The sequence below is a fragment of the Astyanax mexicanus genome, chromosome 8, assembly GCF_023375975.1.
Source record: "Astyanax mexicanus isolate ESR-SI-001 chromosome 8, AstMex3_surface, whole genome shotgun sequence".
Classification (NCBI taxonomy): Eukaryota; Metazoa; Chordata; class Actinopteri; order Characiformes; family Acestrorhamphidae; genus Astyanax; species Astyanax mexicanus.
The window spans coordinates 41,608,990-41,624,330 of record NC_064415.1 but is presented as its reverse complement, the minus strand read 5'-3'; the positions used below and the strand labels follow the sequence as shown (position 1 = coordinate 41,624,330).

At 36.7% G+C, this 15,341-nt stretch overlaps 1 protein-coding gene across 1 annotated transcript in view; it reads left to right on the top strand.

Moving 5' to 3' along the window:
* Nucleotides 1-14,964, top strand: part of LOC125803968 (macrophage mannose receptor 1-like) — a 52,916-nt gene extending 37,952 nt beyond the window's left edge. The window contains exons 20-31 of the mRNA XM_049482819.1: nt 296-438; nt 641-743; nt 2,306-2,451; nt 3,978-4,019; nt 4,108-4,213; nt 4,342-4,574; nt 6,921-7,086; nt 8,316-8,474; nt 8,718-8,834; nt 11,374-11,565; nt 12,625-12,657; nt 14,214-14,964. Of these exons, the coding sequence (XP_049338776.1) occupies nt 296-438; nt 641-743; nt 2,306-2,451; nt 3,978-4,019; nt 4,108-4,213; nt 4,342-4,574; nt 6,921-7,086; nt 8,316-8,474; nt 8,718-8,834; nt 11,374-11,565; nt 12,625-12,657; nt 14,214-14,326 (1,553 nt within the window). The 3' untranslated portion in view covers nt 14,327-14,964. The remainder of the gene's footprint in view (nt 1-295; nt 439-640; nt 744-2,305; nt 2,452-3,977; nt 4,020-4,107; nt 4,214-4,341; nt 4,575-6,920; nt 7,087-8,315; nt 8,475-8,717; nt 8,835-11,373; nt 11,566-12,624; nt 12,658-14,213) is intronic.
* The last annotated feature ends 377 nt before the right edge of the window (nt 14,965-15,341 follow it).

Below are 15,341 nucleotides of genomic sequence, written 5' to 3'. Positions count from 1 at the left end.
GGGTTCGAACCTGCGACCTCCTGCTCATAGTGGCAGCGCTTTAGACCGCTGGACCACTCGCACCCTGAGCAAAATATCTTTAAGTGTGTAGTACAGGCATGTCTAGGTGTCGGTGGTCTTATACCAAGAGATACACTACCCAAAAGTAGCTTCTAAGAAACTTTATTTAGGACAATCGTGGAACCACACCTGTAATCGAACATAACTTTATTATTTTTATTTGTTAATTAATGTAATTACAAATGAAAGTTGTGGAAATGCTGTTATCTATGTAACTGACTGCTGCTTTCTCCAGGGCGTTGGGCAAATGTGAACTGTGGTGACAATGAGAACTTTATCTGTAAACGAAGGGGATCTGTATCAGCCAGTGCCACTGCTGCCCCTACTGAGCCCCCCACTGGTGGGTGTCCTTCAGGATGGGTGAAATTTCAAAAAAAGGTGAAGCCCTTATATTTTTAGTAACATAATATTGTTTAGCCTCTGTGATTACACAAACTTCCTAATCAGAGTCAGGAAATAAACCAATTTGCTCACCATGTTCTTCACCTTGTGTCCCTAATATTTAATTGTTACAGAGATTGACCATTGGCTTTGACAATTGTCTGTATTTAGAGCTATTTGTTTGCTTATATGCTTACAGTGTTACAAGATAGGACTGGACCTGAAAACCTGGACGGAAGCCAGATCATACTGCAAAAGTCTTGGAGGAAATCTAGCATCCATTACCGACAGACTTCAGCAAGGTCAGAACCAGTTCAGTGTTTGTAAATTAGGAGATCTGCATTTTGGAGATCTACTTTCTGTATCATTCGCAGTGATGGGAATAACGGCATTGAAATAAACAGTGTTTCTAATTCCGTTACTTTTTTTCAGTAAGGAGTAATCTAACTAATTACTCTGACTGTTACTATAACGCCGTTACCATTTCCAACACCCCGTTACTGCACTTTACTTTAGCCGCTCAATTAACTTTTATTTTTACTTTGCGCATACAGACAAAGGCGCAAGTGTGTGTGTGTGCATTGTGTGTGTGAGAATCACAAGGGAGGGGAGGAAGAGATGTTTACAGTGAATAGCGAGAGATGGCGAGTGAGGAGGACTCCAGTAGCAAAACAGCCTTTTCCACATGGAAATACCGACACTATATTAAACTCACTGAGGTCAAAGGTAAAAATGTGCACGTCGAGTGCACATTATGTCCCCGAACAAAAAACCTCTATGCAGGTACTTGTCTTTGCTGTCGTGCACTCTATTCATTTGGCTTATGGAACACGCTCTGAGAAGGTGGGGGCCGGGGGGTGGAGGTTACAGGGGCGAGTAACACAAAAGTAACGCAATAGTTACTTTTACTGGTAACTAGTTACTTTTATAGTGGAGTAACTTAGTTAGTAACTCAGTTACTTTTTTGGAGAAGTAACTAGTAACTATAACTAATTACTTTTTCAAAGTAACGTGCCCAACACTGATCATTCGCACCATAAGGCGAAACTTTTGAGGAACAGGGCTGTCGCCATGTTTTCCTTCTAATTCAGCAGGTCTCGCCTCTGGGTGGCGAGGCTTGTAAAGCTAAGCTAAGCTTAGCTAAGCTAAGTTAACTGTAATTCTTAAAAAAAAAAAAAATCTTTTTTAAAGTGATACTAGTGCTGGATGTTAATCTACACAGATTTATCTCCTGAAAACTGTTTATTTGGGTGAGTAAAGCACTTTTGTTTATTAACAGTAAGCTTAGATTTACAGATGTCCACTAAGACTAGGTGCGGTTTGCAGCTAATGCCTCCCTTCAGTACTACACTGAGGAACCCTGAGTGTTCCGGTAAGCCAGAATGATATTAGCTAGCGGTTTTACCACGTAGCTTGTTTAAACACGCTAAATGAGCAGACTACAGGTCAATAATACTCAACTCTGAACAGCGAAAGAGCTAGCGGGATTAGTGGGTAATGCTAATGCTGCTCCAGCAGTGTTATTTGCGCTTAGGAGCAGGGTACAGGCCGATAATACTCACCTCTGAACGGCAAAAGAGATTGAGCTTAGCACGGTTAGCGGATAATGCTAACACTGCTCAAGTCTCGGTCCTGAGAATTATCTGTATAATAATAATATAATAATCTGTACTTCAGCAGAGTGGCTTTACTGCTCCTTACAACCTGACTGGTAAAATTCATGCATAAGAAACACTGACAATTTTTGGGAAAATTAAAGGATTGTAACTGCGCCTTATAGTGCGATAAATACAATATTATGTGGATGCACCAATGTCTACTGCTTTAATTGTATAACAAGCCACGTCTTTGTTTGCTTTTTTAGTGTTCTTAACCTCAAAGATGGATAATGCAAACATCCCAGATTTATGGCATGGCTTAAATAATTTGGGAAACCTACGACTTAGATGGACAGACGGAAGTGACTTTCTTTACACAGACTGGGCCAAGGGAGCGGACAACGATGTTCAGGTGAGATGCATGAAATGAATTAACCTCTTAAACACTATAGAACCACAGGTAGTTCCTATTTTGTATATACCCAGAACAACAAAAGTATTTATAGCCCTTTAATTGTTCAAATTTAATGTATTTTATTGAGATTTTGAGGGATAGAAAAAAAAAACACAAAGTAGCTTATAATTGTGAAGTGGAAAGAAAATGATACAGGGTTTTCAAAATGTCAATCAAATAAAAATCTGAAAAGTGACATGCAAAAGTATTCAAACTGAACTCCAGTGCAATCGATTGCCTTCAGAAGTCACTTAACTAGGTAATAGAGTCCAGCTGTGTATAAGGAACTCATCAGACAGGTCAGAGATAAAGTTGTGGAGAAATTTGTTTAGCAGGGTTAGGTTATAAAAACATATCCCAAGCTTTGAGCATCCCAAGGAGCACTGTTCAATCCATCATTCAACCCATCAAACCTAGCAATACATGGCCGTCCACTCAAACTGACAGATCAAGCAATGAAAGCACTGGTCAGAGAAGCAGCCAAGAGGTGGAAGCAAGAAGAAAACCACTGTTGAAGGAAATTTGGGAATTTGCCACAAGCCATGTAAGAGACACAATAAACAAGTGGAAGAAGGTGCTGTGGTCAAATAAGACCAAAGTTTGGCCTAAATGCAAAATGCTATGTATGACAGAAATGTAATACTGCTCATTAACCTGAACACACCATCCCTACTGTAAAACATGGTGGTAGCAGCATCAGCAGATGTGGGGATGCTTTTCTTCAGCAGGGACAGAAGAGCTAAATGGATGAAGCTAAATAATACAGGGCAATCCTGAAAGAAGAAAACCTGTTGGAGGCTACAAAAGACTTGAGACTGGGAAGGAGATTCACCTTCCAGCAAGACAATGACCCTAAACATACAGCCAGAGCTACAGTAGAATTATTTAGATTCAAGAATATTCATATGTTAAAATGTCAAAGTCCTGAACTAAATCTCACTGAGTTTCTGTGGAGAGACATGAACAGTATTGTTTCCAGAAGCTCTGCATGCAACCTGACGGAGCTTAAGCTGTTTTGCAAAGAAGAATTGGGTAAAAATCTCGGTCTCTAGTTGCACAAAGCTGGTAGAGACAAACCCCCAAAGACTTGCAGCTGTAATTGCAGTGAAAAGTGGCTCTAAATGTAAAAAAATGTATTCACAATTCACAACTTTGTGTTGGTCATTAAAGATCTCAGTAAAATACATTTAAGTTTGCGGTTGTAAGGTGATTTAAATGTGAAAAATACATTCTAGGGTATGAATACTTTTGCAAAAGCACTGTACACTACCCAAAAGTTGCCCCTGAGAGCATTTTTATTGGATAATGGTGGAAGCAACTTTACGCCCCTTAGTGGCAATTAACTAATCAGACCACTATGATTAACATATCAAGTTTTGCAGCTATATAAGGTATTTTATTTTTTTAATTAAAATTTTTATTTTGTTGTGTCAATTAATTTACCCAAAACTAAAAAAAAAAAATTATCCTGTTGTTTCTTATAGTGGGATCACATTTGGGGCAGATCATATATAGTACATTCTAAGGTAAAACATTTTTTTACTAAAGCATGCATGTTTTTAATATTTTAAACTTCTGAGATTTTCAGCCATATATGTTTTATATTTCTTTTAGCCTCATACCTGTGGAGCAATGGGAGGAGGACAAAGAGAGGAGCTGGGAAAGTGGGTGACAAAAGACTGCAATTATACCAGTGGTTATATTTGCAGTCGTAATATTGGTAAGACAACTATGATGTTGGAAGCATTTTAATTCTTTCTTCTGACCAATGCACAGATTAGATTTTAGATTTTAGATTTTAGATTTTTAGGTTTTAACACACAATTCTTTATTTTTTGCTCTATTCAGACCAGTCTCTTCAAGCTGAAAGTCCAACAGAAGTGTCGAACACTTACATCAAGCTTGGGAATTCTTTTTATAAGATAGTCCAAACAAATATGACCTGGGCAGAAGCGCAGAGTTACTGTGAGGCTGAGGGAGCAAAGCTTGCCAGCATTCGGGACGCCTTCACCCAGTCCTACATTGAACTGCAGACTTATAAAGTTGGACAACCACTGTGGATCGGTCTTAACAGTATGGAGGTATGAAATATGGGAAAGAATGTGTAGAAGGAATTAAAAAAACAAGAACTAACAATACTTTCTGGAGCCTCTTGCACAGAGACTGTGTTACATTGAATTTTTTGACCATCAAATTGTGTCTGTAAAGGGCCGCTGTTTCTCAGTTTATTAGATTATGTAAGCTACACCAACATTTGGTTGCATTTTAACCAATTTGTTTGATTTTAACCAATTTGCCCTGTATTAGCTCCCCTACACTCACACAGCTCGAATGGCACAGAATTCGATGCACCACCGGCCCTGACCAATGTGGTGCTCTAGGCAAGATTTTGATTGGTGCCCTTTGCTTCATTCATTATTATGTTTAGCATTAAAAACACTACAAATTACGAATTGTAAATACAACAGTGTAAGCAATATATAAATTAAGGTTGACAACATTAACATGCAGTTAATCTGGAAACTTTACATTTACATTAATGCATTACTTTTTTAAAATGCAAATAAACACATGACAAGACTGACAGAGCCTGACACAGCTGTTCAAACTGTTGAAGGTGTGGAATATGGAGCTACACTAGCATGTATTTCCTTTCCATTAAAACTCAACTAAATTCAGTAACACATTACAATAGTCTAGTTTATAAAGCATCACAACTTCCCGAAGATATTGTAATATAGTAAAAGAAAAAGTCAATGAATATTTTTTGTCATAGATTTCATAACAAAATTAATACTGATCCCCAGCAATTACTGACTTAAATCGACTTAAATCTGATGTTGTTGATTATGTTGACTGATGGTTGCAGCACTTCTACCCACCAAAGGTTGTTCTCTCTTAGGTTGTACTCACACGAAGCAGGATTTGGTTGAATTGTGCTGCTCCCTTCCCACTCCCCTGCTGGCCTGTACTCACACTGCGTTTAAACAATCCGTGCCTGAACATGCTTACATCGCTTCATGGTTCTGGTTGACTTGACTTAACCCTAGAACACTAATTCTAAAATTTACTAACGTTGGGTATACACTGTAGGACACGTTTTTGAACCCTTCTTTAATTTTACAACATACAACATAAAAACATAAAATAAACAAAACATACTATGGAGACTATAAAAAAAGCAGAAAACATATGTGAAAATCAGGAAAATCTATAACAGGAAATGTCCTTACAAAGAAAAATGCTGCTGGAATCTTTGGTCTTTGGTCCACCCATTCCTGGGACATGTGAGCGCCTGATTTAAACACACAGACACTAACATCAGCTAAATTACACCAATAAAATAAGTTCCTCTCTATCACTAACATCGAATAAAAAATCACCCGAATGCATGCCTCTTAAAAAAACATTAGATAGGAGGAGGGAATCAACCATAACATTAATGACATCAATGAACCCCTGAAGCTCCCCAAAGTCCCATGCAACTCAGACAGCAGCAACACAATTTATACAACCAACTCTAAGCAAAATACTAATATGTTCCATCTTGACCTTGACCTAGGACAGCTAAACCACAGTTTGTGTTAAGGCACTGGGTAAGAGAAATGCTTTTAAGATGTAAATAATAATAATAATAAAAAAGTAGTGGTGTGAATCGATGAAAAAATTTTATCTGATTAATCACAACAAAATTCTATGGTTAACTGCGATTAATCGCATTTGTTTTTCTTTAGACGTGAATTTTTATAGTAGATATTTAAATGTAAATAAAAGAATGAATGTAAGAAATGTAAAATGCAATTGCTTTATATTAGTGGTGTCAATTAAAATAATAGTATATACTTGTATGTTTAAGGGGAGATAAAAGTAACGTTGAGTGCTGGAATAAAGAATGCATGATAAATTGGCTTGTAAATGTCTCTGCTTGGTTGTGAGAATTTCTGAATTCTAACTTAATTTGCTCAGTATAAAAATCGGAGGGCAGGAAAGCCAATTCTGTGTGTGTATGTGTTTTTTGTATGTGTGTGTGTGTGTGTGTGTGTGTCAGACAGAGAGAGAGAGAGAGAGAAATAAAGCTCTCTGACCGGGTCTGAGCTGGAAGTTCAAAGCGCAGTTCAATCATTCAGCCAGAAAACAGATGGGTGTGTGGGGCAGGGGCGGGGCAGAGTATGGTGGAAGTGGGGGTCAAACTTGGTGCTTAATTAACTTGTCTTAAATAAAGTAGCGCGTTACTGACTCCAAATTAACAGCGTGCGTCAACGCTTTAAAGTTGACAGCCCTAAAAAAACACTTTAACCCTAACAGCATATCTTCAAGAGATATGACCAAGCTAATGCAATTTTAGAACTGTTAATAATTAACTGTCACAGTTAATGTTTTTGTGTTATGTTTAAAAAAAATATGCCTGCTTGCTTTCGTTTTAACAGACACATGGATCTTTCCAGTGGATTGATAAGTGGCATTTGAATATGGAGAGGTGGGATTCTAATGAACCAACGCTGGACTATCCCTGTGTTTATGTGAATGTAGGTGGAATGTGGAAAACTGCCCAGTGCAACCAAACCTTATACAGCCTGTGTAAGAAGTCAACAGGTGAGAAAAACATTTAAAAAAAAATACACGTGGCAACAATTAATTTGGAATTAGAATTATTATTTTTTTATTCAGCTTAAACGAACAATCAGTAATAGATGAGGGCAAGTGCACTGAAAAAAGTGATGAGTAAAATTTACTTTAAAAAAGTTTCGCAACTTTCTGCACTTGCTTTTTTTAAGAAAATTTAATTTCAGATAGATTTAAGTAACTTTAACTCGGTTTCAGGACTTAAATGTTAGAGTAAATAAGTGAACTGAACCTCAGTCAATCCTTTCTTTTAGTAAACTTTACTTAATGTCTGCAAACAATATTACCTAAATACAATTACTTCATTTATACAATATATTATGATAACTAAAAATATTTAAATTTCAGGAATTATAATATATTATGTAAAACACATATTACACTCTCTCAACACATGGATGGCATGTAATACATTATTTTTAAAAAGAATGTATTACATGCCATCCATGTGTTGAGACAGTGAGACTTGGTCTGTTTACAAAATAAATCTTTGAGATTATGTAAGTATTTGAATGTGTGTTTTAACTAAAAATATTAAAATTTTAGGAATTATAATATATTATGTATCATAAACTATTTCATTAATATTGTATAAATGAAGTAATTGTATTTAGGTAATATTGTATGCGGAAATTAAGTAAAGTTTACTAAAAGAAAGGATTGACTGAAGTTCAGTTCACCTATTTACTCTATGTAACATTTAAGTCTTGAAACCGAGTTGAAGTTACTTAAATGTAAAAAAAAAAAAAGCAAATGCATAAAGTTTGCAAACCTTTTTTAAAGTAAATTTTACTCATAATTTTTTTCAGTGTGTGTGAAATGGCTACAGGCTACATACATTTCAGTGTCCAAAATTTCCGAGTGTACTAGGCTAGAGGTGGTGGTAAATTACTCAGCTTTGGTCAGCAAAACTTACTGAAGTTCAGTGATTACCTGTTAAGCAGAAAAATAGCCAGCTTGCCTGTTTTCATGACTGCAGCACACTGTTCGCTTACGTGCTGTTGTCTATACCTGCCAACCCGGTGTGTGGAAATGGGTATGTGGGAATGGCAAATTGCCTTCAGGTGTGTTATAGAGGTATGTTAGCAATACAGTAGTTGTTAGCAGTCTCTCACCAAGAGGTGCACTACCCAACGTAGCTTCTGAGGGCCTAGTTCTATAGCAACCAGTCTGTTTTAGCAACTTCACCTTCTTCACAGAAATTCCTCCAGCTCCACCAGCTCAGTACCTAGGTTTGTGTCCTGAGCCAGCTGAAGATGAACCGAAGATGACATGGTTGCCTTATAAAGGACACTGCTATGCATTTGTAAAGAGGTCAGTGCAGTGGACCAAAGCCTCACGAATGTGTATGGCAAGAGGTGCGTGCAACTATCTTTTATTAAAAAAAATTTTTGAGGCAAAAAAAAATAGTTACATAATATAGTGCATGCCTACGCTGCAATACAGAAGTGCAATGGAAAATGAAACTGTAAGTTATATAGACTTTTACACTTTAATTCATTTCACAGTTTTTTTATACTGCACTAGTTTACGTTGGTTTATGTTACAATAAGATTGAAACATAATAAAACATTTAATTCACATTTCTTTCTTTTTCACAGGAGCTAATCTTGTTAGCATCTTGGATCCAATGGAGGCCAAGTTTCTACAAAACTACCTTAGGTTGTTTGCTAATGATTACAGCGATTACTGGATAGGCATTTTCAAGAACCATGCAGGTAAAATGACAAAAATAGGTTATAAAATATTAATACAAACCTTGATCAGCCATAACAATAATACCACCTCCTTTTTTCTACACTCTCCATCAATCCATTTTATCAGCTCCACTGATATTCATACCCCTTGAACGTTTTCACATTTTGCCATCATACAACCACAAACTGTATTTTATCAAGATTTAAAATGATAGACCAACACAAAGTAGCACAAAATTGTAAAGTTGAAGGAAAATGACCCCTCCCCCCATATCAAGATCCCTGTTGCTGTAATTACAGCTGCATGACTTTTGAGGCATATCTCTACCAGCTTTGCGCATCTTAAGACTGAGATGTTTGCCCATTTTCAGCAATTTTCATGTAATGCTACAGATGCTTAATGGGATTTAGGTGAGGACTTTGACAAGGCCATTGTAACTTGAATTTTCTTTGATGATATAAACCATTCCACTGGCTGTATGTTTAGGGTCATTGTCTTGTTGGAAGGTGAATCTCCTTCCCAGTCTCAAGTCTATTGCTTCTTCTCATTAACTTTGACCAGGAGTGCACGACTTCTAGTTGTGCTGTAGACAAATTCTCCCCCCTGAGCTGTGGATTTCGGCAGCTCCTCCAGAGTGACCATGGGCCTCTTGGGTAGTTTGGGTAGACAGCCATTTTTTGGTAGGTTTGAAGTTATAGAATTATTTTTCCATTTTTTGATGCTGGATTGAACAGTGCACCTTTTATAACCCAACCCTGCTATAAATGTCTCCACAACTTTATCTCTGACCTGTCTGGTGAGTTCATTGGTCTTCATGATGCGGTTTGTTCTCTAGTGTTCTCTAACAATCTATTATGGCCTTCAAGGAACAGCTGTATTTATACTGAGACTACATTACACTCAGCTGGACTCTATTAACTTATTCAGTGACTTCTGAAGGCAATTGACTGCACTGGATTTTATTTAGGGGGTTCAGAGTAAACACACATCACATTTAAAACAATAATAATTTGATAAAAAATGTGATACCATGTATCACATTTGTTCCACTTCACAATTATGTGCTTCTGTGTGTTGGTCTATTACTTAAAATATAAATAAAATACATTAAAGTTTGTGGTTCTAATGTGACAATATGTGAATACATCTACAGGTTGGCATAAGCTATGTAGTAGTGTCTAATACAGTAGACACATTGGACACTGTTTAAAAACTGACACATAAAAAGTGAAGAATTTATAAAATATTAAATGCAGAAAAAAATAATAAAAGTAGTAAAATTAAGGTAAAATAATGAGAAATAATGAAATTAGTAATAATAAGCTAGGAACATGGAAATCAAAATAATAAAAAAGAATAAAATAATAATGAAAAAGGTTAAATATTTAAATTATAAAAAAGATGAACTCATCAAACTTTCTGATGGTGCGCAGAATAACTTACATTAGTTTCAGTTTCAAATCGTGGAAACAGCTCACCAAAACCTCAAACATTCCTTTGTATTTGACAATATTTGATTAAATTTTTTTACAGGTCCTTAATCATTTTAAGTGTATTTTTACTAAACCGATTATATTTATATATATATATATATATATATATATATATATATATATATATATATATATATATATATATATATATATATATTCATTCATAGCCTCACTCTGAATTCAGCTCCGCGCTGCGAAAGAGAGAAAGCACATTTTGCCTGATTTTCTCTGGGTTAAATAACAGTAAAGATGGTGGTAATAGGGTGTTTCATACCATTGCTTTGCTGTTTGAACTACACTTGATCCGACAGTTTTTATTAAAAATGTGACCTGGTGATAAGAAACGAACGCTAACATATAGCTTTATAGATCTGTGTATTTCACATTTTTTGAAGTTTTTGAAAAGATGGCCAGCGCGGACGCGAGAGCGTGGTAGCAATGTGTTTTGATGTTTTTCAAATATAAAAAGTACAAAAGTGAATTTCAATTAAATAATAGCAAAGTGAAATAAAAGGACGCGTGCGCAAGGCGTGAAAATAGACTGTTGATGGGGTGTAAGATAGCAACACGCCTCGCCACGTGCCTTGCGCAGGGTGTACGATAGGGCCCTACGGCTTGGCCAGAACAGGCTGAAGTTTAGACTGAGGGAGGCTGAGATATGCTGCCTGAGACCAAGGAAATACAGTCTGTTTTTTTTTTTTGTTTGTTTCAGTCAGCATTCTGACGCTTCACTATTTTTGGTGTCATTTCTTCCCTAAACTTTGATTCATTTTCCAATTTCATTTTTCAATATCTATTCCATTTCGGATTCATAGAATAAACTGGCAAAGCTTTTTTTGGACAGGGACAAATTTTTTGGCTTACGTTGTATCTCACCATATGCAACATAAATTTAATGAACATTTATAAATTTATAAACATCTCATTTAATTAAATCTTTTAATAGTAAGTTTAAAAAGTTTTAGAAGTGGTTGTTGGTGATATGCCTGATCAGTAAAGCTTTATATACACAGATCTGTAGTCTGTCCAAATGATGGGTGTATGTTTTTGTGTATGAACTGAACAGGTCACTGGCTGTGGGTGGACCAGAGTGTGGTGGAATACTATAATATTCGTCAATACACTGCATCTTATGAGTTTCGTGATGTGCAAGAAATGGAGGCAAGTCTTGACTGTGCAGTGGTGTCAGCAAGGTCTCTAGAGTGGGGTAAACGTCACTGTGAAGATCATTCACCATTCATCTGCAAAATACCAAAAGGTATGTTTTAAATCAGTTCAGTATAGAACAGCTGATGTGTTGGTTGGTGTGTCATGATCAGTGATGGCATACATATACATATAAGCATGTTTTTCTCACTGTCTGACATAAAATCAAAATAAACTTTTCCCATTTCAGGTTAATTAGGATTACTAGAATTATTTATATTTGCCAAATGTCAATTTTTATTACTTTATGCAAAGCCAAGATTACTAAGATTACTATGATTTTTAAGCAATTTGAGACAGCCCATATGATGATGTCACATTTTGAAATCTTCTGAGTTAATCAGAGACACACCTGTAGACATATTTTAAGGCACACCTAAAACATACTGCTTCTTTGTGTAACATCATAGGCAGGACTAAATAAATTAGCCAAAATATCAGGAAGAGAATTGTGGATTTGCACAAGTCTGCTTCATTCTTGGGTGCAATTTCCAGATGCCTGAAGGTGCCTCGTACATCTTTACAAACAATTATACGCAAGTATAGACAAGTTGGGAATGTCCAGCAGAAATGTACATATCAACAGCCGTTACTCTAAAAGAAAGATAAAAAAAGCCAGATTAATGATTGCAAATGTACACAGGAATCAAAGACCTTAATTTCTGGAGACTTGTCCTGTGGTCTGACGAAACTAAACTTTTTTAGTTTCTGTTTGACCATAATGACCATCAGAGGCCTGCAAGCCTAAGAATATCATCCCAACTGTGAAACATGGGGATGGCAGCATCATGTTGTGTTTTTTTTTTTTTTTTGCTGCAGGAGGGACTGGTGCACTTCACAAAATAGATTAGAGTAACGCATTACTGACATCAACGGTCATGATGGGTTTACACAGTGTAGAGAACAGCTGCAATTGTTTCAGGGATGTGACTTGACTTTAAGTATACTGGACGAAGACGTAGATCTAAAAGTTTTGCTGCATTTAATTGACCTTAAAAGTTGGATGTTTGGATTTTATCAGCACATCTACTATTCTCTACAATAAGTTATTTAAGACTTTAATAAACATTGTTCAGGTCTTATAAAAATGTTTCTTTTCCTTTCCCTGCAGTTGTTGTGCCGCCAACAAAAATGGCAAGCACAGGTAATAAACACACAAACACACACACACACACACACATATATGGTGGCCAATATTCATTAATTGCACATTGCGCCAGTAAGAGCAGAGTTCAAAAGAGGACAAATTGTTGGTGCACGTCTTGCTGGCGCATCTGTGACCAAGACAGCAAGTCTTTGTGATGTATCAAGAGCCACGGTATCTGGGGTAACCACTAAGAAGGACCAAGCATATCTAACAGGATTAACTGTGGACGCAAGAGGAAGCTGTCTGAAAGGGATGTTTGGGTGCTAACCCGGATTGTATCAAAAAAAGATAAAACCACAGCTGCCGAAATCACGGCAGAATTCAATGTGCACCTCAACTCTCCTGTTTCCACCAGAACTGTCCGTCACCACAATAAATTATTGTGGTCTAAAACCAGGTGTTTCAGTTTCATTGTCCAACCCCTGAATATACACTGCTCAAAAAAATAAAGGGAACACTAAAATAACACATCCTAGATCTCAATGTGTAAAATATTCAATTTGAGATCTTTATTTATTATATATTGGAATGCAATGAGAACAAAATATCATAAAAATGATCACTGTAAATCAAAATTATTATACCAGGGAGGTCTGGATTTGAAATCATACTCAAAATCAAAGTGGAAAATCAAACAACAGGCTGATCCAATTTCAGTGGAAATTCCTCAAGACAAGTTAAAATGAGGATCAGTAGTGTGTGTGGCTCCACGTGCCTCTGTGACCTCCCACAACACCTGGTCATGCTTCCGATGAGGTGGCGGATGTTCTCCTGAGGAATCTCCTCCCAGACCTGGATTAAAGCATCAGTCACACCTGGGCAGTCTGTAGTGTAGTGTGGTGTTGCTAGATGGAGCGAGACATGATGTCCCAGATTAGTGCTGGATTAGATTCAGTTCTGGGGACCGGGTCAGTCCATATCATCAATGCCTTCATTATGCAGGAACTGCTGACACACTTCAGCCACATGACGTCTAGCCTTGTCCTGCATCAGGAGGAACCCAGGGCAAACTGCACAAGCATATGGTCTTACAGTGGATCTGAGGATCTCATCTCAGTACTTAATGGCAGTCAGAGTACCTCTGTGAGCACATGGAGGTCTGTGCCGCCTCATGCTACCTCTATGATGAGAGAACTGACAAAATGCAAAAGTGACCAAAACATCAGCCAGAACTGTCTGTGGTTACCACCTGCAGAACCACACCTGTATAGAGGGTTTCTTGCTAATTGCCTCTCATTTCTACCTGTTGGCTGTTTCATTTGCACAACAGCAGGTGAAATTTATTTACACTCTTACACATGTTCACTGTGTGATGCTCCATCCCAGATGCCTCAGAGAGGAGGGAAGTCTTCTGGGGATGGACAACATTGGGCTTTTATTTTGCAGAGTTGCATTTGTGGGTTTATCTTAAATCATTGTCAGATGGTTTATATCTAAGGTCTAAACATATTGAGTACAACATTTTACATCTTGAATATTTTCAATGGCATACCAGTAATATTGCAGCATACTGTATCAGTACTAGACTCAAATTTCTCTTCATTTTTCTACAGGTGAAGATAAACTCCATGGGCCATTCACTGGTGTATCGGTCGTCCTGGTGATCGTAGTGCTGTTTGTGCTGGCTGGAATGTCTTATATCTACCACAAATGGTCCAAACGTTAGACACCATTGTTGTTAGAGAAAACACCAAAAACCATGGATGGTCATGGATGATCACAAGGCATCAAACCAAGCTAATAAAAGCTGCTTGAATTTTTGCACCAGGAGTGGCGTAAAGTTATCCAAAAGCAGTGTGTAAGACTGGTGGAGGAGAATATGGCAAGAAGCATTAAAACTGTGATGAAAAACCAGTGTTATTTCACCAAATATTGATTTCTGAACTCTTAAAACTTTATGAATTTAAACTTGTTTTCTTTGCATTTTCTTTGAGGTCTGAAAGCTCTGCATCTTTTTTATTATTTTAGTAATTTCTAATTTTCTGCGAATAAATGCTCTAAATGACAATTTTTTTTTTTTTTTGGAATTTGGGAGAAATGTTGTTCGTAGTTTATAGTAGTTTATAAAAAAAAACAATGTTCATTTTACTCAAACATCTACCTATAAATAGCAAAATCAGAGAAACTGATTCAGAAACTGAAGTGGTCTCTTAATTATTTTTTCCAGCACTGTATTATGTATATCTGATAAAGCCTAATTCAGTTTCCCATTCAGTTTGAATGTTAGTAGTATTACAGTGTAATAGTATTTCTGTTTGTGTTGATGTTCTTCAATGATGAATAAAATGAGGGTACTTTTCTTAATTGTTTGTATTTGATCTTTATTTAAGCCTGATATGTTTTGTGTACTTACAAATGTCTCAAATCTGTTCAAAACATTTACACTTTTTTTGATGTACAAAACAGTATTATAGCAAGGAAGATTACCCATTCTCCTGTTGGTTAACTACTGACCACAGAATTAGCCTGCAAAAGTCAGCCAGACCACACACATGGCTATGGCATCACATCAATGTCAAAAGTTGGGGGCGCAAAAATACCAGGTGAAAAAAATTAACCAGCGTGTTTGAACATTTTTCGTGTGTAAATGAACTTATTGTGAGCACAAATATGAAACTAACGAGCAAAAAAAAAAGGGAAATGTGTGCGTGCTGAACAGAATATCGCTCTCGAGCTTCATT